The sequence below is a fragment of the Chamaea fasciata genome, unplaced genomic scaffold (assembly GCF_029207755.1).
Source record: "Chamaea fasciata isolate MVZ Bird 193981 ecotype frontalis unplaced genomic scaffold, bChaFas1.0.hap1 SCAF_42, whole genome shotgun sequence".
Taxonomy (NCBI): domain Eukaryota; kingdom Metazoa; phylum Chordata; class Aves; order Passeriformes; family Sylviidae; genus Chamaea; species Chamaea fasciata.
This window is the reverse complement of record NW_027094127.1, coordinates 665460-688751: the sequence shown is the minus strand read 5'-3', so window position 1 is coordinate 688751 and position 23292 is coordinate 665460. Positions and strand designations below refer to the sequence as shown.

At 46.6% G+C, this 23292-nt stretch overlaps 1 protein-coding gene across 1 annotated transcript in view; it reads right to left on the bottom strand.

Moving 5' to 3' along the window:
* The window catches only part of LOC136303890 (serine/threonine-protein kinase PAK 3-like), a 302023-nt gene that overhangs the window by 47401 nt on the left and 231330 nt on the right, over positions 1 to 23292 (bottom strand). Inside the window, exon 5 of the mRNA XM_066207590.1 lies at positions 396 to 737. Within this exon, the coding sequence (XP_066063687.1) occupies positions 396 to 737 (342 nt within the window). The remainder of the gene's footprint in view (positions 1 to 395; positions 738 to 23292) is intronic.

Genomic DNA, 23292 nt, shown 5'->3' with positions numbered 1-23292 from the left:
ACTACAGCTTGTCCCTCTTAGCCAAGAGTCATCAGCTGTGAGCAAAGGGAAAGAAGAGATTTACAAGGGCTACAGACAGCTTGTTTCCATCCTCCATCTTGGGCACCATGTTCCACTGTTAGAACACCACAAGAAACGAGGAGAGCGAGAAGAGGCCAGCAGGAGTCAGTTTGGATGACTGCTGGCCAAAAGGCCAAAGGACTACTTCCATTGTCCAGGGCAGCAGTTGAGATTCAAGATACCAGGAAATGTCCTTCAGAATGGCTGCCACAGACACTACAGCAGGATGGCCCTCAGAGGCATCACCCCATTTGCCTGCTGCTCTGCAGTGGAAAGGCAAGAAGGGCAGAAAGCACCAGCTTGGTGACTGTGGCAGTTATTGCTGTTTCACTCACTTGCTTTTGAAGACTTTGATGGAAGGCATTGAGTATGTCTCTCATTGTTTCCATTTCTTGCTCCATCCTCTTCTCTTTTGCCTTGATCCTAGCCTCCATTTCCTGCAGCCCTGCTTGCAGCTGTTCCTTGTCATTCTGAAGATAAAGTGAGAGAGGATGTTTCCTCATTGGAGTAGCTTCACCTCTCTCACTCACCTGAGGTTGTTGATGTCCCCTCTGCTGATGGAGATGCATCTCCTCTTGAGGATGAATCTCCATCATGTCTTCTGTGTTCCTCCTCTTCACTGCCTTGATGTCACTCTGAGCTTCAGGCAGCTCTGCTTGTGGCTCTGCCTTGAGATTCTGCACACACAAACGCAGAGCAAGTGACAGGGAGCTGCCATCAGGCTCAGCTTTTTCCTCTTTCAGCATCAAAATCACATTCGCTCAGCCACTTCTTTCTGTGTCCCTGCCCACCTCTGCTTCCACTGCCAACCTCTTTTCCCAGTGCCAATCTCTGCACGTGACAAGGCTGGGCACAACTGGAGTGCCCAAAAGACTCTGTAGAAGTGATGAACGACTCGAGAAAACTACAGAAACTTTCCAGAAGCCAAACACAGGTGTCCCAAGTAGGAAAACAAACAAACAAAATCTCTTGACTTCCAGAAGGAGCCCGTGCGCCCTTGGGCTATAGCTCTGCAGAAGCCAAGGCATAGAGCTTCGCTGAGCCAGATGCTCATGCGGAGCACCAGCCCTTTGGTGACTCAACGTGGCAGATCAAAGCCCATTGCCCAGCTGTCACTGGCTGGGGGGAGACCCTAGGTCCTGGCAGCACTGCAGCACTCAGCACCCTCAGCCAGCAGCAGCGAGAGCTGGCTGGGCAGAAACTTGCACCTCTGCCTTGCACTAAAGACAGCACCCTCCAGAAGTGGCACTTACTGTCTGGGAAAGTTCCAGCTGTGGTGTGACCGCTGCTGGAGGCCTGTGGTCATTTGGCTCCTCGTTGGCCTCTTCTGCAGGAGAAGAGGGAGCCAGAGGAGAGTCTGCTCTTGCTTCTGTGATCTGTGGACAGAGAGGACGGTGAGATACAGGCTCATTTATAAGCTTCCTTCTCTTCAGCCCTCAAACCGGCTGTACTAAGCACAAATCATCGACCTTAAGAGCAATGGGATTCTAAGTCACTCAGACTAAATTCAAATAGGCTGATTCAACTGTGCTGCCAATTGCTCTGAATCAGATTTTCCCCCCTTGGCTACTCTGTGGGGGCAACTTTCTCCCTGCAAAACTGGGCTTTTAGCTCTTTTAAAGCTCTGCAATGGAAAATGAGGAAATGGAAAATTAGGAAATAGCCAGTGACGCCTTTGCTCTTGCTGCTGCAGACATGGAAATGGATTTTCTTGCAGCCTGCTCATCTGGTCCTCTGCACTCTACTGCCACAGGCCAAGCTGGCAGCTTGCTGCACAATTCTTAAACGCCAGGAAAATCAAATGTTCCTTTCTTACTCACCTCAGGATCAGAACCTCTGAACACTCGGCTCAGGTGACCTGCAGTGGGCAAGGGAAAATAAACCAGATTTTTTGAGAACGCTGGAGACAACCAGAGCATTTTTACAGCACCTTCCAAGAAGGCCTCCCAGTCCACATTTTCAAAGTTGTCCCGCTTGACCCAGCAAAGGGAGGAAATGACAGACTCTGCTGCCACACACTCTCTCATGGAGGGAACACAACCCCTGCAGGCTCCCTTGCAAATGCTGCCCGCACAGCCCTGGCTACAGACACCCCCTTTTGAGCTGAACGTGTTGACAGCGCTTCACCCAAGCGGCATCCAAATGGCCTTTCTGTTTCCAAATCAACTCAGTCACTAAGAAAGAGCAGGAAGACATACAAAAGCCAGGTTAGGTGACACCCAGGGAAAACCTCTACTTACGTGCCAGCTGTGTCAGGAAATAGCAGGAATATCCGACTCCATAAACAGAGAAAACTACAGCTGCAAGCTGCCCAATCATTGTGGCAGCTGCTGTGCAAGTTTGCAAACTCTAACACTAAAGAACAGCAAGGCTACTCTCCGTGTTCAGCTGCCCACTGACAAAAGACTCAAGCGCAGGACAAAAGCTCCTGTGCTGAGCAAGCTCAAGAGCTGCTCTGACACCCCTGAGGCCTTCCGTGCACCAAGACAACCTCGGATGTCACCACGACCACGTGGCAACCGTGCCCTGACATCACAAAGCAAACGCTCTGTGATGGTCTGTGAATTGATACAGACCGAGAGACTGATGTCTGTGTAGGCCTAGGCTGCATTTTTACCTCTTTCCCTCCTCGGCTGCCTGTTTCAGCTCTTGTTTTTCCCCCTGTGCCCCCTGTGCCCCCTGTTGCTGTGCCCAGCCCCAGCTGGCGGCCGGGCTGGGCGGAGCAGCAGTTCCAGCCCCGGGTGTCCCTGGAGCATTGGGAGCTGCCGGTGGCCCCCGGCGCTGTCCCCTGAGGAGCTGCTGAAGGACGGGGAGACACAGGGGGCTGAGGGGGCAGCTCTGCCAGGCCGTGGAACCAATTCCAGAGGCTCCACTTTGGCCACGGCTGCCCTGCCGACCTTGAGGACAGGCAGGGACTGACAGGAGGCAGCGGGGAGAAGCTGAAGGCCACCAGCTCCAGCAGTGAGCAGGGAGCTGCTGCTGCTAGCCCCGAGCCCGGGTGAGGCCGCAGGGCCGGTCAGGTGGGCTGGACTGAGGGTGCCGCGGGGCTTTGGCCCTGGGCCGTGCAGCTGCCCCGGCCGCCACAGCGGCTGTCCTTGGGCAAGGCAGCTCTGCCCGCAGGGCCCGGGAGCTGTGCCCCTCTGAGGATCGTTTCCTGAGGCAAACTCCAACTCTAACCCCGAGCAGGAAGCAGAACCCCTCACAGTGCCTTTGCAGTAGCTTGGAAGGGGAAGGGCCAAGGGAGGAGTTTTGGGGGCAGGAGCCAATACCAAAGCAATAGGGGCAGGGTTCAATGTGGAGTGACAAGGTTTGAGCCAACCAGGCGGAACATCACAACACTGGAGGACTTTGTCCCTGCAATTCTCCAGCCATGCCCAGCACATGCCCCACTTGCGCCCTGGCTGGGCAAGGCAGGCACAGATTTGGGATGGCAGCAGAGCCACACGTTGGCTGAGGACTCGCTGCAAAGGCTGCTGAGAAAACTCGGGGACTCCAGAGTGTAGAACTCCAACCAGAAGCCAGCTGGGCAGGAGAAATCCTTCACCAGGAAAGAAAAGAGAGAAAATGTGGCAAAACCGGTGTGAGGATAACTATGAGAGTCACAAAATGCTCTAAAATCACCATTGCCTAGGCATGTCCTCAGCAAAAATAATTTGTTAAAAACTGAACAGCTTCCATGAAAGATAGATTGCACTTTCACTTCCCTTGCTATGATAAGTGAAGATGTCCTTATCACTGAGAATTTTTGCCCTTCAGCACCTCCCACACATTCAATCAAAGGTTCTGTGCTGCCACATGGCACCATAAATGGAAGCAGCCCTGCCCTTGTACCAGTGTTTGCAGCCTGTTCCTCCTCCTGTCTCCACGTCTCAGAAACTGAACCGTCCCCCTCCTGTCCAAACTGTGCCTGAGGGGACTGGGGCCTCCAGGAGCTCAGGAGGCTGCAACACCACTAGAGGTGGGAAGGTTTTGCAAAGGTTTCCTAAGCATGGGTAAACTCTGGGTTTGCCAGTCTTCCCCTGGAACATGTCCTACTCGTGAATGGTCTTGGAGGACACTGTGCCCAGCTCACTCAAGAAAGTTTGTTTTCTTGACGGCTTGAATAGAGGAGAATGAAATTTGTCATTTTTTAGAGTGAAACTTGGGGTTGGGTGCACCTGGGTATGCTTCATTCTTTGCTGCCAAAAGTAGAGGAAAAGCTTTAAATTGCCAACAGAAGCTGACTACCAGCCCACACAGAGACCTGAAGGAGGCCCAGGTGTGCTTGCTGCTCACTGGTGCGAGGGAAAAGCTGGAACAAAATCCCCTTTTATTGCGGATTGAGCCTCAATGCAGTGTTGTCTCCAGGGCTGTCTGTGGTAAGACAAAGTAATCCAGCCAGAAACTGTGCATATGTGAGTTCCAAGAGCAAGCTGCTTCTCCAGAGTGAGGGACAAGGCGAGCCCTAAAGCCTGAAAGATGGTTGGGTACTGGAGAAGGCCAGGCTGTCCTTGTGCAGAGACGGCCCTCAAAGAGGACCTTCACACCTTCTGCTGCTGGCAAAGGGCAGCTGGTGGCCTTCCACAAAACGCTTCTTTTCTCCAGCTCTTCAAAATGTTCCAGCCAGCAACATTCCTGCTGCTCACACCAGCCAATTCCAAGCAGTGCTCCCAGCTTGGCTCTCTAGCTGTATTCCCAAACCTGGGCATTCCCACTGAGCCTGACCTCATCCTAAACCCACTGCAATTAGCGTTTTACAGAATTCTCCTGTTACGTGAGGGTCGTGGGTTGGAGACAGGCACATGACACAGCACGCACCAAAGGTTGTCAGCAAACAGCTCCTTTTATTGTTCACAGCTTCTTTTTAGAGGGGCTTTGAATTTCCCAGGCTTGGATAGCTGATTAGTTGGGATCTCTGCACTGCCCAGCTCTCTGGCCAGTGATGTGTTTGCATCCAGGGCTCGGATGGGGTTGTCTGAGGTCTCTGCTTGAGTTCAATTGTTGACCTAGGGATTTGTTTCTAGAACAAGCCAGGTTAGCCCAATTGGATTTATGACCAGATTTATTTTGTCCAGCTACAGACCAGCTGTGCTGCGACATCTCTGTGTTAGAGACGGTCTGAAGATCCCTCATCTGCCTAACGACTATCCTCAAGGACAGAGATTGAAACCCCTAAAAGGAACTTTAAAATCTCAACACAGGAGTTCTGGCCTGGCTGAGGTGGGATGTTGGCCAAGTGCTGCCTGCAGGTGTGTTCGATGGAAAAACCCAGCATCCATATGGGAACATCAGAACCTGAGCAGAAACACTGGGCAAGTCAAGGTGAAGTGACTGCGCCTGCTGACTTGTACTGGTTGTCACTGTACCTGCTGACGGCCGACTTGTTCTGAGTTCTCTTAATGAACACGCTGCAATGATTTCCCCCACCTGTTTGGCCAACTGCCTGTCGCTTCGGAGAGGACTCTAAGGAGCCCTGAGTTAACCACAGACTTTGTGATCACCCCACTGGAGACACTCGCGTCTATAGGCATCTTCAAAAGCCTCGAAGACTTGACCCTCCACGTTAATCCTAGCTATAATCCCTTTCCCCTCTTTTTCTGTCTTTCTTACTGTTCTCTTTTCTCTCCCCATTATTGCCTTTGTTGGCACTAAATAAAGGTGCATTTGTGATTGAGTAAACTGAGTTTGTCCCCCACAGTGTCTTTTGCGCTCTGGGATCCCTAAAACGGACCATCACAAACGCCGCTTCTGTGAGCGGATCGTGACATTAAATTGGTGTCACGGACAGGGTCTTGATGGACAGAGGGGTTGCGGGTTTTATATCGTTTGTAAAAGGGGAAGGACCCTCGTCTCAGCAGCACCTAGCACGCCACTTCGGTGAGCGCTGTTAGAAAGCAAGGGGGGCGAGGGAAAATTCCCGCAAACTGTATACACCCAGGCGAATAGCACTCCCTGTCATCAGGATTTCTCAGAAAGATCTCATTGTGCAAAAGATGGGACTGCAGTTAATTTTTGTGTTTTGGGCTGCTTGGTGTAGTTGAGGAGACAACTATTTGTAACTAAGGTGAACCTCCCAGGCAGTTTTGGTCTCCTCGCCCATTCCAGGGAAGTGAAGGGAAACACCGTTTTAGCTGTGCCTTTGGTGTAACTTGAAGAGTACCTCCCTGAGAGTGGTTTTGGTCCCTTCACAAAATGAATGAAAAAGATAAGTATGCATTTTATGCCTTGTTAGCAAAACATGGTGCTAGACTTTCTCTAGACGGAGAAAGGTGGGCACAGAATAATTGGTTTAACTTTGAAAACATTGTAGATAGAATATATTCTTTGCAACATGATGCTAGATACAAACTGGGCAGAAATAAAAGCATTCTTTGCTCAGTTTTGGGGGCCTGCCTTTCGGCAGCCATAGAAACCCGTTTTGAACGGGTAAGTGAAGAAAAAACAGTAATAGAATCCCTGCTAAATATGGTAGAAGCTTTGAAAGAACAATTAGAACAGGAAAGAAATCAGAATTATTTGCTGCAGATTTCCCTTGCAGAAGGGCGAAGTAAAAACTTAAAATCTGCAGATTCACCCACAGAAATAGAAGGAAAGGAGACGTACAGCCTTAAACAAATATATCCTCAGAAAGAATTAGTACACATGCAAAATTGTGGGGAACACTGTTGCTCCAACTTGAGACCTCTCATTAAAACAGAATATAATTATATAAATGAAGAGGATCATGATCCCCACATAACCACCAAAGAAATACCATACACAGCCACTGAATTAGCTCAATTAAAGAAAGAATACTCCCGCCTCCCTAGTGAATCAGAGACGGAGTATGTTTTTAGAGTCTCACTCACTGTGGGTGACCAAATTAAATGAAGTGAACAAGAAGCAAGTGGCTATTGGGGACATGGAGTTTTCTTAACAACAGGAAATACGCCTGCTCCATGGTCCCTGACACAGCGTGCAGCTTACTGGGCAGGGGGGTTAAACCCCCTTGAGAGGGGCGACCCTCTGGCAATAGTTGGCACCTCAGACCAACTCCTAGAAAACATACACCAAGCGGCGTGCTTGCAAATGATACATGAATGGAAATTAATCCCTGGCTATGAGTCACCATTGCAACAGCCTGTAAAACCTGAGATTATGACCCCCCCTAATTGGAGGTTTGCCAGAGTCTCTTAAACCAACAGCAATTCTTCAGAAAACAATAGCATCTATCTCTCCGGTAGATAGACTTGAAAGATTTCTTGGACATACAAGAGATCAAACTGGTTCCACTGACTTCTCACCTTTCACAACTCCTAGATCACAATGTAACAGCAGTCATAAAGTTGGGACATGGAGTGAGGTAGCAGAAGAGTTAATAAGTTACAGTAGAAAATATGGACCAGTGAAGTACTCAGAGGACAAACAAGAAAAACCCAGAGGAGTCAGGCACATTGCTTCTCCTAATGAAAACCCAGAAAAGGGAAAACAAATTTGCAACCGGCAGCAGCTGTGGTTGCTAGGGCTGAAAAGGGGAGTTCCACGAGAGTAATGGATAAATAGCCGTATGATAAATTGGCGAAAATAATTTCTAATTGGCCCTGTCCCAAACCTATTGTGTCGGAATCATCCAACCGACAACCCAGCGCACCTCCTCTTCCACAAGCCTTGGGCAACAAGCCACAGCACTCCCTAGCACAAGTTTTAACAATAAAACACAGCAAGTGGGGGTGTTCAACAGAAAATAACTTCCCACTTAGAAAGCCTTGGTTTGCAGGTCCCCTTAGAGAGACTACAAAAGCCTTTTCAAGAAGTAAAATTTCAGGGTATCCGGTGGAAAGGAGGTCTGACATGTATCCCACCTGACACCCTAACCTCCTCAGATCAAATTAAAGTGCCTGAGTCCAGGAAAGATCTACAGCATGCCTTGGGATTATTAGTGTTTTGGGGAAAACACATTCCAGATTTTTCCATAATTGCCAGACCTCTTTATGATTTGTTGAGAAAGGGAGTAAAATGGGACTGGAGCCCTTCTCAGGAAAAGGCATCACAGTTGTTGATTTTTGGAGCCACAGCTCATCAGGCCCTAGGCCCTATCCACCCAACAGATCCTTTTCAGGTAGAATGGGGATTTGCTTCCTCAGGGTTGTCAGTACACATATGGCAGTGGGGTCCTGAGGGTCCGACATGGCCTGTTGGTTTTTATTCCCGTGGTTTCAGAGATGCTGAAAAGAGGTATACTACCTGGGAAAAAGGCTTGTTTGTGGTTAGCCTAGCTCTGACAGAAGTAGAGAAGATTGTACCACAACAACCAATTGTTTGGAGAAGACCTTTCCAAGTTTTTAAGTCAGTCACTACTGGGACTCCCCCACCTGATGGGGTGGCCCAGACAGCCTCAGTAAGAAAGTGGTATGCTCAGATTGAACATTATTGTAACATCTTCTCAATAACTGAAGGAGCTGTGGAAAAACTGGCAGTACAAGAAGCAGAAAACTTGGATAGCATCCAAGACAAACCTGCCTCAGTTATAGCCCCTCCCTTTTCCCCCGAACAGTCAGCAAATCCTTGGTTTACTGATGCTTTTCCTTTTGGCCCAACAGCTCCAAGCATAGTTCCCTCACTACGGGGACCAAGTGATTCCAAGAATCCAGCACGTTACCCTGGACAACCTGTTTTGGTGGACCTCCCCACGGAGGGAGAGGTACCACTAGTGCTAAAAACCCCTCTGAATAAATACACATGGGTAACCTTTGGTGCTCTAGGGAAAGAGTATTGAATAAATGCACATTGGAGAATTTCCATTATTCTAACTTTCTGCCTTCTGATGGCAGATTCTCTTGTGCTTACTTTTTACAGGAGAACTCCGAGGGACATGAAGGCCATATAAACCATGATAAATATCTTAAATTGGGAATTTTGAACAGTATTGATTTAGAGGTATTAATGAACAAATTGGCTTCTACAACTAGGGATTTGACCGAATTACAACAACCATTGCAGTTGTCCTTATTGGTTTTGGGGACACATCAGTGGTTGCTATCAAACACATTATCAAATTGGGAAAAGGTGAATGTGAATGATCACAAAATGTTAATCGATGCACTTGGTGCTACACAAAACAATGTTTCTTTGGCTCTTAGCTGCACCCAGACACAGCTTTGGATGCAGACAGTTGTTGCCTCAATCATAAGGGAAGGAAAAGAAGGCACTTTTCCTACTGAAATTCAGAAAATAATTTGGGACAATGCAAATGATTTTGAAAAGGAATTCCAATCCTGGTGGAAGTTGGTGAACTTTACTTGTAACCCCAATACCAACAGTCACAGCTTTTGTGTTAACCATATGTAATGCCTTTTTGCACTCGATATTCCCCATCATTGCATTAGGACTGAATCATGATAGAGCTGTCCCCTATCTTTCCGAGCATAGGGAATAGGCCTATCAAAATGGTGAGAAATGGCAAACTGTTAATTTAGAGTCATATATTGTCTGTGAAAAACAAGGGTTCATCTGTGAGAGTAATGCAATCATAGCTCAAGACATTTGTTTGGACACAGAGCAAACTATTTGTCATTTTGAAGTACACCCTAACGAAAGTCCTGAAAGAGTGCTTGTGTATATAGGCAATGGACGTGCTTGTGTAAGGACTGCTTGTGATGTAGTGTTTGTAGAAGAAATAGGAGTGAATCTTAAAAATCACTCAAATTTTTGTGTCTGCAATTTTACCCCAATTACAGGATGTGACTTTTCTTGCTCAGCCCCAGTTACATGCTATCACATTTTACAATCACATTTTACCCTGTTTCACCGGATAACATCTGCCCCCATTGGAATGAATCTGACTTTAATTAAGCAATTGTTGCTTCACGAAGACTTAGTAGGAATTTTGGAAAAGGTCAAGAAAAATGGACAGAACACTTTGGTGACAGTCCATCATGATGTGAAAGAAATACATTGTGTTTTAGAAAGGGTCAAAAAAGATGCTGAATACAGGTGGTGGGATATCCTTTTTGGGTGGTCACCTGCTGCCACAGGTATCCTGAACAGAGTATGTCACCCCCCTGTTGTTCTTTCGGTTTTGGTTTTGATTGGTTTTGTCTTAGCAATCATTTTATACATCCTAAATTGGAAAATGATGAAGAAGTTAACCCACTTGGCATCTATAATGGAAGCGCACAGTTTAATCAATACCCCTTTTGCAAGAGACACTCCCAAAGTTATTGACACAAGACGTACTACCCTAAGAGTGAAAATTAGACCTCCAACAGCAGCTTAATTTGAACTAGTTGGTTGCTTGTTTTGATTATTGTTGTTTGTTTTAATTATGTTATATTGTAATCAAAATTAAGCTTTTGTTTGAAAATTGTTATAACTTTAAGGAATTTGATGATTTGTTTTGATTATTTTGATGAAATTGTTTTAATCAATATTGATTGATTTGTTTTGTTTCTATTTCCTTTTCCTATTTCTCCTCTCTCTCTCTCTCTCTCTTACTCTCTCTCTCTCTCTCTCTCTCTCTCTCTCTCTCTCTCACTCTCTCTCTCTTTCATAAACGCTCTCTACTGTCTCTGTTTTTTCCAGGATATGCTACTAACATGGATGAGTCCTGAAGACTTTGCAAGACTACGGAACCCTGCTGAAGGAGCTCTCTTGACGACAATTGTGAGTCACGGGGTGGTGTACGAGATGGCCTGAAGTTCCCTCATCTGCCTCACGACCATCGTCACGGACAGAGACTGAAACCCCTAAAAGGGACTTTAAAATCTCAACATTGAAGTTCTGGCCTGGCTGAGGTGGGATGTCGGCCAAGTGCTGCCTGCAGGTGTGTTCGATGGAAAAACCCAGCATCCATATCAGAACATCAGAACCTGAGCAGAAACAATGGGCAAGTCACGGTGAAGTGACTGCGCCTGCTGACTTGTACTGGTTGACACTGTACCTGCTGATGACCGACTTGTTCTGAGTTCTCTAAGTGAACACACTGCAATGATTTCCCCCACCTGTTTGGCCAACTGCCTGTTGCTTCGGAGAGGACTATAAAAACCCTGGAGACCCTCGCTCACTTTTGAGATATCCCCACTGGAGAAGATCACGTCTATAGGCATCTTCAAAAGCCTCGAGGACTCGAACCTCCATGTTGGAAGCTATAATCCCCTTCCCCTCCTTTCTGTCTTTCTTACTATTTTCTCTCCCCACTATCGCATTTGTTGGCACTAAATAAAGGTGCATTTGTGATTGAGTAAACTGAGTTTGTCCCCCACAGTGTCTTTTGCGCTCTGAGACCCCTAAAACGAACCCGGCTTGTGTAAGCGGATTGTGACAAGGTGTGAGCAGGAGCATCTCTGTCCAGCTGCCAGCCCCAAAGCTGTCTTGGAGAGCTGTGAATTCAAAGGCCTTCCAGCACACGTCTCACGTCTTACCTGTCTGCTGTGCTTCAACTCTTGGCAATATGCATTTGCCTCTTGCTTGCTGGAGGCTGCTGCGGCCCAGAGGGCCAGCACCGAGCTGGGCTGTGTGGGCCAGGCAGCAGGGAGAGTCTTGGCTGCTCTTGGTGTGTGCATGGCCTCAGGAAAGGCTTGGAAGCTTTGCCTCCCAAGGCGCCCTGCTCCCTGCCTCTTCCTCTGCATCTTGGAGAGAACAAGGCAGGCATTTCTGGCAGCTGGGCATTAGCAGGCCTTCAAATGGGGGCGTCTTGTGGAGCAGGCCCAGCTGAGACACCCTGAGAGGAGCCCAGCGCTCCTTGCCCCTCTGCGCTGACACGTGAGCCTTGTCTGCTTTCGGGATGACCCTGGCTGTGTCAGGGGCTGCTACGTGGACACGAGACAGCCGGTCCTGTCCTGCTGGGTCCCAGCAGTGCCTTGCAGCGGTCCTGCCTCCCCGTCAGGATGCCGGCCAAGAGAGGTCCTGGAAGCTGAGGGAGCTGATCTGAAGCTTGCGCGGGTGCCTGCAGCTCAAGGCCAAGGGCCTTCCCTCAGGATACAGCAGTCCTGAGAGGTCTCTAGAATTCAATGAAATCAGCAGACAAATGCATTGTCCACCAAGAGCTCTTTTATTGGCAGGAGGTTAGGGCTCTACACCCCAGCACAAGGCTTCTTCGCCACGTCCAAATTTCAGTGGGTTTCTGTAGGAATTCTATCAAAAATCCCTTCCGTCTTTAGACTGCTGAGGTGATTCCATAGGCAGGGGCTTAGAAGGAAACACATTGCGTCAGAATCCTAGACCTGAAGTTAATGTCCACCTGCTGGCCAGGAGTCGTCTCAGCGCACCAAAGCAGCTCATCTTCCTCATGCCTTCCCCTGCACAGGGCTGATTCTGTAGCCGCCCTTAGGTCTTCCCGAAGGCTATGTCTCAAGCTTTTTGTCAAGTCACTCTCATGTCAAGTTAGGCTTCCAGGTTTTTCTGATGTTACCTGGTGCTAAGGACTTCTGGATATCTGTGCTAAGTCCTCTTCACTTCTGTCAATTGCTTGTGCTTCCTTCCATCGAACAAAGGCCTTGTTTCATTCCTCAATGTGCCTGATGCTGGCCCAAGTCTTTTGGCACTGCTTGCTTTCCTGTGGCATGTTCTACCTGCCCCGAGAGTAAAGAGGGAGCTGGAGAAGGAGCTTGCCGGGCTGCTCTCCATCCTTTAGCAGCAGTCCTGCTGAAGCGGCCAAGTCGGAGCTGAGCGCAAATGGACCAGCGGTGCACGGGAAGGGTGGGTGGGAAGGATGATCCAGGAACCGTAGGCCTGGCAGCCTGAGCTTGCTAGCGGGGAAGGCCTTGGAGCACATCCTCCTGAGTGCCATGCCACGGCACGTGCAGGGAACCAGGGGGTGGGAAAGCTCTGCGCAGGCATGGGGACAGCTGCGGGTCTTGGCAGGGTGTTGAGCTGGGGTTGGTGCTGCTGGGCGTGTTGGGGAAGGAGTTGTCTGGAAGGTGAGAGGTCTAGGCTGGAACTGGGGTCACTTTGAAGGCAGCACCTGTGCTATGGCACAGCTTTGGTGATGGAGGACTGAAGGAATAGCTGGGACTTTTTCTCTTAGTCATCCTGCTTCTGCAGAGAAGAAGAGGGGAGAGCTCTACTTTCTTGGCCACTTTGATATCTGGAGCAGGGGGAGGATTAGCCCTTTTGCAATCTACTCATTTGTTTGGGCTACTTTTGTAGCACTGAGTGGACTTTCATTCCTGGAGAGCTTTGATTCCTTAAGAGAATTGGGTTCTTCTCATGCCTTCCTAGGAAAATGTTTGAAACCAAAGCAAGGCCTTTGTTTTACCTCTGTGTGGTCTTCTGCTTTGCAAAGTGACACTCAGAGGATGACATTAATGGAAATTTCTTGCTGCTTCTAATTACTGAGATGATATCTTGGTGTTCAAGATGTTCTGCATCGGGGAATCACATTTCTTTGCTGTATGTTCAGAGGATAATTAATGTTGTCCTTTGGTGACTTTAAAATCCAACTCATTATCTACTTCCATTTAGGCTTGTTTAAATTTGTTAAAACCCAGGACTGATGAGAAGCAGCTTTGCTACGATGCGGTGGTAAATTTCTTTGTTAAAGGATCTAGAAGATCTGCTACTAAACAGCCTTGAAAGCTTTGAAAGGGAATTTTTCTCTTTTTTTGTAGATCAAAGACGTCCTTGAAAGCCTTCATTTACTGACAGTGATCAGAATAGAAGCTGGAGATGCAATTGTGGGCAATGCCATTTCCTTTGCTCTGTACCAAGGCAAATAATTGTTTTTCTGGGTTTGTTTGGGAATTTAATAATAAATGGAAATGGGATGGCTATTTATTCCCTAGAGGAGGTTTCCTTAGAGCAGTGCCATCTCTCTAGAGCTAAGCTCCTGCCTTAATTTGGAGCCTGTCTTCTTCTGCTGAAGGGGTGTGGGCAGGCTACAACAGCAGTATGGGATCTCTGAGCGTGGGAAAGATCCAAACCAGGTAACTGGGAAGGCATTTTGGAGAGTCTTGGGGATGCTGGTTGGGCCCCACTTGGGAATCCTGCAGAATCTCCCTGGTGTAGAGGGTGCAGGACTCTGAGCAGCCTGAAGAAAGCCTTGTGCTGATCTTGGTTAGGAAGTGCTCCTGGACCATAAACACATCCCTGAGCCTCCAGCAGCCTCCAGCCCCCAGTCAGGAAGATGTGCATGAGTCTGGGGAAAAAGCCACTTGGAAGAAGTCTTGTCCTGGCAGTGTGAGAAGCAGCAATGATAAATGTGCCTGGTTGTTACCCAGAGATTGTTCCTCGCCTGCAGCTTTCAGCACCAAGGAGCACGACAGGGAGAACTGGAACGGGCAGCTGAAACTGCTGCTGGAGTGGAACCAGCTGGACCTGGCCAGCGACGAGATCTTCACCAATGACCGAAACTGGCAGGTGCAGCCCCCTTCTGAGGGAGTGCTGGGAGCTGTGGGGAGGGACACATCCCAGCAGGAGCCACTGTCTCAGCACCTGGGCCTCTGTGTCAAGAGAGTGTCTATTGCTCCCGCACTGACCGTCACATTCTGTTCAGCCTGGAGAAGAGGAGGTCAGACCTCCTTGGCAGCTGCTGCTTCCTCACAAGGGGCAGCTCCCATCTCTACTGTTACAGGGACAGGACCCCAGGGAATGGCTGGAGCTGTGCCAGGGGAGGCTCAGGCTGGAGACCAGGGAAAGGTTCTTCTCCCAGAGGGTACAGGGCGCTGCCCAGGCTCCCCAGGGAATGGGCACAGCCCCAAGGCTGCCACAGCTCAAGGAGCATTTGAGAAACACTCTCAGGGATGCACAGGGTGGCATTGTTGGGGTGTCTGTGCAGGGCCGGGGGCTGGACTCCATGATCCTTGTGGGTCCTTTCCAACTCATTCAGTCAGGATAATCCATAGAGCCAGCTCCATCATTCGCTGATGATCCATCCATTCTATCATCACTGGTTAGAAAGGTGATCTGCCCATGCCAGAAATGCTCTGGGCCATCTAGCCAAGGCAATTGTGCACAGAAAAAGCCCCCGGCCTGATTCTGATGAAAGTGTGACAGTGATTGTGTATCAGGCCATAGATGAAATTTACATGTCTCACATGTGATCCCTCACATTTGCTTTTCCAGTTCTTCCTAGGCTGCTGACCTTCAGGATGTGACATTCACAGCCCTGGTGAAAGACAGGCCCAAATTTGTCTGGCTCTTCCTGGAGAACGGCTTGAATCTGCGGAACTCCCTCACCCCAGGGGTCCTGATGAAGCTATACACCAACAACTTGAGCAGCCTGGTGTTCTGGAACCTGCAGATTGCCAAGAACCCCTACAACAATGCCCTCCTCACCTTCGTGTGGAAGATGGTGGAGGATTTCCAGAGAGGTTTCAAAAGAGATTACAAAAACAGCAAGGAGGAGATGGAGATACAGCTTTCAGTGAGTGAGGAGCATTACCACATAACCATCACCACATAATAAGTCATTCACTCTTAACTGCAAATGTCAAGATTAAATTAAATATATGATTTGCAATTGTTTTTTGCTTGTAGCTTACAAGCTTTTCTTGAAAATGTCTTTGTTTCACATTAACTTTTTTGATTAACCAATTCCAGGCAGTAGACAGAAAGGTGGTTTGGGCCCTCCATTCTACACATGTTGTACCTTTAGAGTTTGTAAATTTCTGCAACCAGCTCGATTTCTAACTCATGACTTGTGATGTAACTCCTTTCAGTTTTTATACAGCTGATATCATTTCATATTTCAATTGGAACTTCATATTGTTTCTAACACAATTAGAGAAACTCTTAACGTAATGGTAAAATCTTTGTGTACCCAAAATAACCTCTAAATGGTTTCAGTATTATGGAGCTTTTTATTCGGAGCAACAACAAATGGCCTTTATATTCTTGATTTTAACTACAGAGGAAGAGGAGGAAGAGTGTGTGCAGTCTGCTCTGCTAGATATGATTGCAGGACCTTGCTCATCAAACCATCTGTTTACCATGACAGCAAAAGCTGCTGTGCATAGTTAGACAAAGGGGCCAGTGGGGTTCAGCAGAGGCCAGTTAGGAACGGAGTCACGGCAAGGCAAGCAGATAGTAAGATTTTGCTTCACGGGATCATTGGACAGTCTGAGTTGGAAGACACCCTAAAGATCTCCCCGTGTGACCCACATGCCATGGGCAGGGACCCTTTCCACTAGACCGGATTCCCTAAAGCCTCATGCAAGTTGGCCTTGAACACTTCCAGGATGGGGCATCCACAGCTTTTCTGAGCAACCTGTGCCGGTGCTTCACCACCTTCACAGAGAGGAATTTCTTTCAAACATCTAATAATGCCCTGGCCTCTTTCAGTTTGAAAACATTCTTCCTTATCCTATCACTCCAGGCCTTCATCAAAAGTCCCTCTCCAGTTCTCTTATAGCACTTTTAGTTGCTGGAAGGTACTCTGAGATCTCTCCAGAGCCTTCTCTTCTCCATTCAGAACAACGCCTGACAACCGTTCCTCACAGGAGAGCTGCTCCAAGCCCTATGACCTGCTCTGGACGTGATCCAACAAGGTGATGTCCTTCTTATTCTGAAGGGCCCAGAAACGGACCCAGTGGGGTTTCATGCGAGGGTAGTAGAAGGACAGAATGCCTTCCCTCAACCTGCTTTGGTCCCATTTCTTTGGCTGCCGCCAGCGACAGAGGCTTTCTAATCTGGGAGCTCACATGTTGGGCTTCTCATCCACCAACACTCCTAAGTCCTTCTTCTTGGGCTGCTCTTAATCTAGTCTCCTCACAGCCTGTAATTTGTGCTTGGGATTGCCTTGGCTCAAGTGCCTGACTTTGTACTTGACTTGGTAGAACTTCAGAAGGCTTTTTCATAAACCTTCTAGAAATATAATAGCTTCAGACAATGCAGTCTGCAATGTCACTGAAAGAATATTAGGAAGGAAGATACACAGATGCACAGGTGCAGGCATGCCTCTTAACCTGTGAAAACATGAGCTTTGTCTCTTTGGACAAGTAGGTAAGAAAGAAATTTGAAACTAGTCTCATCTCATGTCTCTCTTTCCCATTGTTGACTCCATCTGCATGGCCAAATTGTCTTTTTTGTTTCTTTTCTCACTTGAGATGCATCAGTTCAACAGCCAATGAAGAAGAATAGATGTAAAAAACCACCTTAATTTTAGAAAATGGGTAAACCATCCTCCTTTAATTTTCATTGAGGAGGATTTTCTTAAGAACATCTCCTTGGATGCCACTCTGACTCTGAGGTGAGGTTTGGTTTGCCATACACATCCATTCCTCATTAAAAATCCAGTACTTGCCATCTGTCCGAGTCTTCCCTACTGGCAGAGGCAGTAAAAATAGACAACGTGAAAGGCAGAAGGGGACGCTAAAATAAGCAATGGGAAGAATGCTCTCCATCTTTTCTTGGTGGTCTAGGTAGATAATAGGCAGCATTTTGTGCCTCCAAAAAAGCATGGTAGGAAGGGGAGAAGATATTCTGAAAGAGTATCAAAGGCAAAATGTGCAGAGGAAAGTCCTAGGAGGATCCAGGAGGATAAGAGGAGAGAGTTGGTTTGGGTTTAAAAGGTACAAGAGGTTCCTTGAAGGAACAAGTCAAGTGTGAGAAGATTCCTAAAGGATCTGAAAATTCCATTGCATTTCTCACATCAATTTTAAATTCTTTAGCTGATTTCCACTTTTGTTGAATTAACTTCTTTCTAATCAGACTTGCCCTGAAATAATATGCCCTTGATCTTTGCTAATATTTGTAATGGAATCAAAATCCCCAAGGATAAAGACATTAGGATTCAGAGGCAAATCTATCTTCATTTTTGTAGCTACTTTTCCATTACTTTTCTTTCGAATTAATGCTCTTCCTAGCCTGGATTCACCCTTGAAAGTCCACAAGGACAACTACAGAACACTCCTCCACCCTCTCCCGCATTCCTGACCCTGGAGGCAGCAAATTCCTCTTCAGAGAGACAAGTTCTGGTGCAGAGTCCCATTAAGCCTGTTCCTGAAGTTTCAGATAGAAATTGAAGTAGTAATTCTTTCTTCTATACAGACAGATGAAAAAAGCTTGTCTGTGTTGTCACTGTGAATTTTTAAAACTTTTTTTCCTGTCTTCAGGCCTAAAGAGCTGGACTGACACTTTGGCACAGTGGCCCCCTATTGTCCTGCTCTGGGGACTGCTAAGTCTTAACTCTCCAAAAAAATTATACTTTCCTCCACTAAAGCAATTCCAGTTCCTATGTGTAAAATGAAATCAAGGTTCAAAATTCTGTTGATGTCTTTCATTACAATTTGTTTCCACTAATCTTTTAATTCAAAGTCTCCAGTTATTCTCAATCTCACTACTTCTGGTAGCATAGGGCTGGAAACACCTAATCAAACGGTGGGGGCATTTATTGGTATAGTGATGAGAGAAGGGATGGGTCACAGGAAACTGGAAATGTTCAGCTATTCTGTGAGGGGAAATTGTTCGTAATGTCTTTAACTTTGGGCTGAAAACAAAAGAAAGCACAAAGGTAGAATAAATTGTCAAAATCTTTTCATGCCAGATTTCTCCAGAAGTTGCCTAGGTCTTTTAGCTTAAATTGTTTCTACATTAGTTCTGAAACATGTGTCTCATAAGGGGAACTCAAAGTTCTCACAAAAGCTTAGGATGGGTCATCTTTCCATGTCTTGCCATCTGAGAGGATGGGGGAGATGGCAACACACCTTCATTTCCCATCTGTGGGTAACCACTCTTTCCTGCTCAGCTGTCAAAGGAAGGGTAGCAGGAGACGGGAGGTTTCATGTTCAGGGTGTGAACTGCTCTTGCACCTGCTGGTGCCCAAGACAGTGCTGGAACAAACTCAGTGGGAAAAGGGAAAAATGCAGCAGAGGAACAGGCATGAAAATAGGACTCTCACGTTTTTGGGGGCATGAATACCAATATATCACAGCAATTTCCTAGACAACTGCACACCTTCCAACAGAAAGAGAGTGTGCCCTTTATTGAGGTGCTTTTCATGAAGCGTTTTTCTGAGGCCATGGAAGACCTGGCAATAGCTCACTGTAGATCTTCCCACTGAATTAATTAATGAGCAGGCATTTGGATAAACATGGCCAAAACATCCAAGGACTGTTAACCTCCACGTGCAAAATTGTCTATTTCAACAGTGTGGTAAAAGCAACTTTTAGCCTGCTCCTGCAGCCAGGTCACATGAAATGCTCTTGATGAGTGCATCAGCCCATCCATTGAAGTGATGACCAGCAGAAAGATGGACAAGCTCACAGGGCAGCGTTTCTGGAGCTCAGCCTCCTTTTCCTACCCCAATTCAGTTTCTCTCATCTTGAGAGTAAGAAAGCACATGCAGGGGCTTGACACACAGGCAGCAACTGACAGGCAGCATAAAAGGACACAGTCTCAAGCTGTGCCAAGGGAAATATAGGCTGGATAGTATAAAAAAGCTTTTTACACAAAGGGTGATAAAGTATTGGTATGGTCTGCGCAGGATGGTGGAGTCACCATGCCTGGATGTGTTTAAAGAAAGACTGGGTGAGGCACTTGGTGCCTTGCTTTAGTTGAGGTGTTAAGGCTGGGTTGGACTCAATGATCTCGAAGATCTCTTCTGACCTAGGGATTCTGCGATTCTGTGACTTATCACTTTGCCCTGTGGATAATGAAATCCAAGGTTCAACATAATTTGCACCCACACACCTCAGTCACAAGGTCCAGGGCAAGGCTGCTTCGTATACGGTGAGTGTATGTGTGTGTGTGTGCTGCACTGAGTCTGACAGGTAATATCAAGGCCAGTGGAGGAAGGCCACTTGTTGCTTCTGTCATTGCTGAGGCGATTGTCATTAATCCTCTGTTCTTTCATGTATATAGGGGCTGTGTTCACTGGGGATTCACTTTAATAAATAGCACTTAACATGTATGCAGGCTTCTGTCATTCCCTCCTGTCCACATCCTGCTTTTTTCTCCTATTTTTAAGGCACCCCCTGAAGAGTCCCAGGAGCTTTCATAGGGGGCTGCACAGCAGGGAAGAAAAGGTGATGTGCTATTTTTCTGAGGCAGCTTTTCTGTGCCCAGGACATTCCTGTAAATGACAGGAGTATTAAGACTCTAACAAAACTCAGATAAAGGGAAAAGATGAAGGGACAAAAGGAATGAAACTTCCATTAAGCGTAATGTAAGCAGTCTCTTCATGATAGCTGAGGTTAATCAGGCTGTCAAGTAAACAATTCTCTTTTCACTTTACAAAAGCATTCCATCTGTGTGCAATGCAGTGGAGCCACAAAAGTGTCATGTTTAAATTAACTAAAGCAGGAAAGAAAGCTCTTGACCAGTTCAGTGAGGAAAATCAGTGAGTTTGCTTTTCCAGTTAGCATGGTGAGAAGTGCCCCTTCTCCCTTCTGTTACTCCAATGAAAAATGCTTTCTTTCTCCAGACTATTGCCCTCAAGTGCTCTTGCACTAATTCAAGTGAAAAGTTTTACATTCCATCAGTTCAGAATCTTGCCATGGGAAACATGGCCAGCTCTTCTGTCATGATTCCTTTTATTTCTGCTTGGCTGATTTGGGGATTTAAAACAGCTCTCACTTTCAATGGCTGCTCAAAGATTTTCTCCTGTACTCATCGAGTCTTCAGACAGAGGGTTCAGGTGATTCTTCTGTCATCTCTGGTGATGAGAAATTCTTAGATGAGAGAAGGAATCCAGATTCAGGTCTGCCTGCAGCCCTTCTGGAAGACAGCAACTCAATGACCGCAGTTCTTGCAGTTTGTGAGGAGACATTAATATCTTATCGGACAATTGGTCATGAGCAGAAGTTCTTGCAGTGAATGTTGAGGCATTTCATGTCCTCCCAGGCCAGACCAACACAGTATTTTGGAGGCCAAATCCACGCTTAGAGCCTTCTTATGCATTGGTTAGGCACTTTGGCACTGTAAGAGGGAAATACAATGTTTTTATGGAGCTGGGGAAGGGGAGAAGGAAAGCAGGAGTAAATTGCCCAGTGACTGCTAATAACTTGAGGTTAGAGCCTCTCCTAGATTTATGCAGAACAGTTACAATGTAAGGAGTGGAAAGAAGGCAAATATTAATTCCTCCCTGTAAATTTAAAAGCTAGGCTGAAGAGAGCTGGATTGACAATTCTTCGGTATTTCTGCTTTCTCTGCAGATCTTGCAGAGCCTTGGCTTCATGCTCATTTTCTGTACTAAAACAAATGACAGTACATCAGAGGAAAATCCCTCACATTTTAGCAAAGTACTCAGTGGTACATGAACTTAGGACAGTGGTTAAATACTGCCATGGAACTGGATGCTTCCTTCACGAGCAAATTTACACTCTAAAATCAGCAACAAGCGATCTCTGGGTTCAACGGACCTGAATTTTAGAGGCTGAATATCCAAGATATATGCCACCTTGTCTGAAGCTTTGATCTTGTGTTAGAAAGAAAAATAACATTATTATCATGCTGTTCAGCCCAGCTGACAGAGGATTTTGTATTTCAAGAATGCTTTTAAGATGCCTAAATTGAGAACAGAAGGATGTTCTATTCCTCACTAAATGGAATGAGAGTTGTAGTTTGATCAACATGGTGTTGCCGCTGAAAATAAAGCACCTAAAACACAACAAAGCTAATATGTGATGAAAGAAGATGAGCGTTGAGTGATTGGCCAAACCTCTACCTGACACAGATAACATAATCACGTTTCTTCATTATAACATTGACACTTGCAGGGATGTGTGGGTCTGTCAGTTCCCAATTCAAAGTAATGCAGCATTGTCAAGCATCAGTGCTCGAAAAAAGTGCTCTGCTATTTATTCCCCTCTCACAGGCAAGATGTTAAGTCATCACATTATTTCTATATAGATATATTTGTGGATATAAATGGAATAAATGCACACATACTCAAATTTAGAGATACACATATGTAAACATGTATTTGTACATACATGTGCAGATGTTGGGAGTTAGGTTTGTTCCTTCTTTCTCTAAAGAATTTTTTCTCCAGAAGTTACCAAGGAGACCAAGTGCTGGAGAGTTGGAGAGTCCTTAACTGAAACAAAGAGGTGGACAAAGTTGGAAGAGGGAGATAAGGCAGGTAAAAGACAGAGCTTGAGGCAGCTGCGGGCTGTTCTTTTTCCGGCGTTCGGCGTTCGGGGAGAGAGAGAAAGGCTGTTGCTGGCTGGAAGAGTTTCACTGTGGCCAAAGGGATCCAGTCCTGGAAATCTACTATCACCCGTGCGGCCTGAATCCGGAGTTTTCTCTGCCACCCGCGGGAGCTGGGCCGGCTCTGCCTCGCCTTCAGCTCCTTCGGCGCTGCTCGTCTTGCTGCAGTGTGACCCTGCACCCCCTGCGCTGCCGGGACATCCTGCCCCTGCCTGCCGGGACACCCTGCCATCCCAGCTACCAGCCCGGGACTTTTCCACTCTTTCAGCTTGGTGCTCTGAGGATCCTGCAGGAACACCGAAACCAAACTGCCCTGGGTTTTGTGAAACAAAGCCCTCAAGGTTCTTAGTACTGTTTTTGTTTGTTACTAATGCTGTAGTTGTTTGGTAGGGGTTTTTTGTGTTTGTTTGCTTTGTAATACATTCTAGTAAAGAACTGCTATTCCTATTTCCCAAATCTTTGCCTAAGAGTCTCTGATTGTAAATTTATAATTGAAAAAGAAGAAAAAAGGGGTGGAGGGTGTAGTTTACACTCTCCATTCCAAAGGAAACTCCAGTTGTTTTCTTTTTATTACCTGGCAGATACCTGTCTCCCCAAACCAAGACAGCAGATATATATAAATACATTAAAGGAACTCCTCATTTCTCCACCTCATTTGTAAGCTATCTTTATGTACCTGCTTCTCAAGTGTGGGACTATTTTTGTTCAGTCTCTAGGCCAAGCAAAATGCCTTTTTTTCATTTGGGGGTTCTTAGATTGTGTTGATTTGTTGGGAGGGTTTTTTGCTGTTATTTTTTATTATTAACACAGCTGGAAAAACTGTTCCTGTCACCACATCATGTTTACAAGGACTTGAGGGCTAAAAATAGAAGTTTAATGCTATGTTGACTTAGTCAATTATCTGGTTTGGATAAAAAATCCCTGCAGAGTGTTCAGAGGAATGGGAAATAATTCCATTACCTTTCCCAATTATTTCCATGACTGTGCATTAAATTAGAAGAAATCAAACTCTTTTATTCTAGAAATCCCAGCAAGGGATGTTTCAGCAGGTAGATGTCCTGTAAAAACATTCACTGCCCAGACACAATCAAGGTGAGCTGTTACAAGACAGGTATAGTTTTTGCTACAAACACCGAGAGCAAAGGCTTGGACCAAGACTGCTGCTGGGATGAGGCAGGTCTCTGTTTA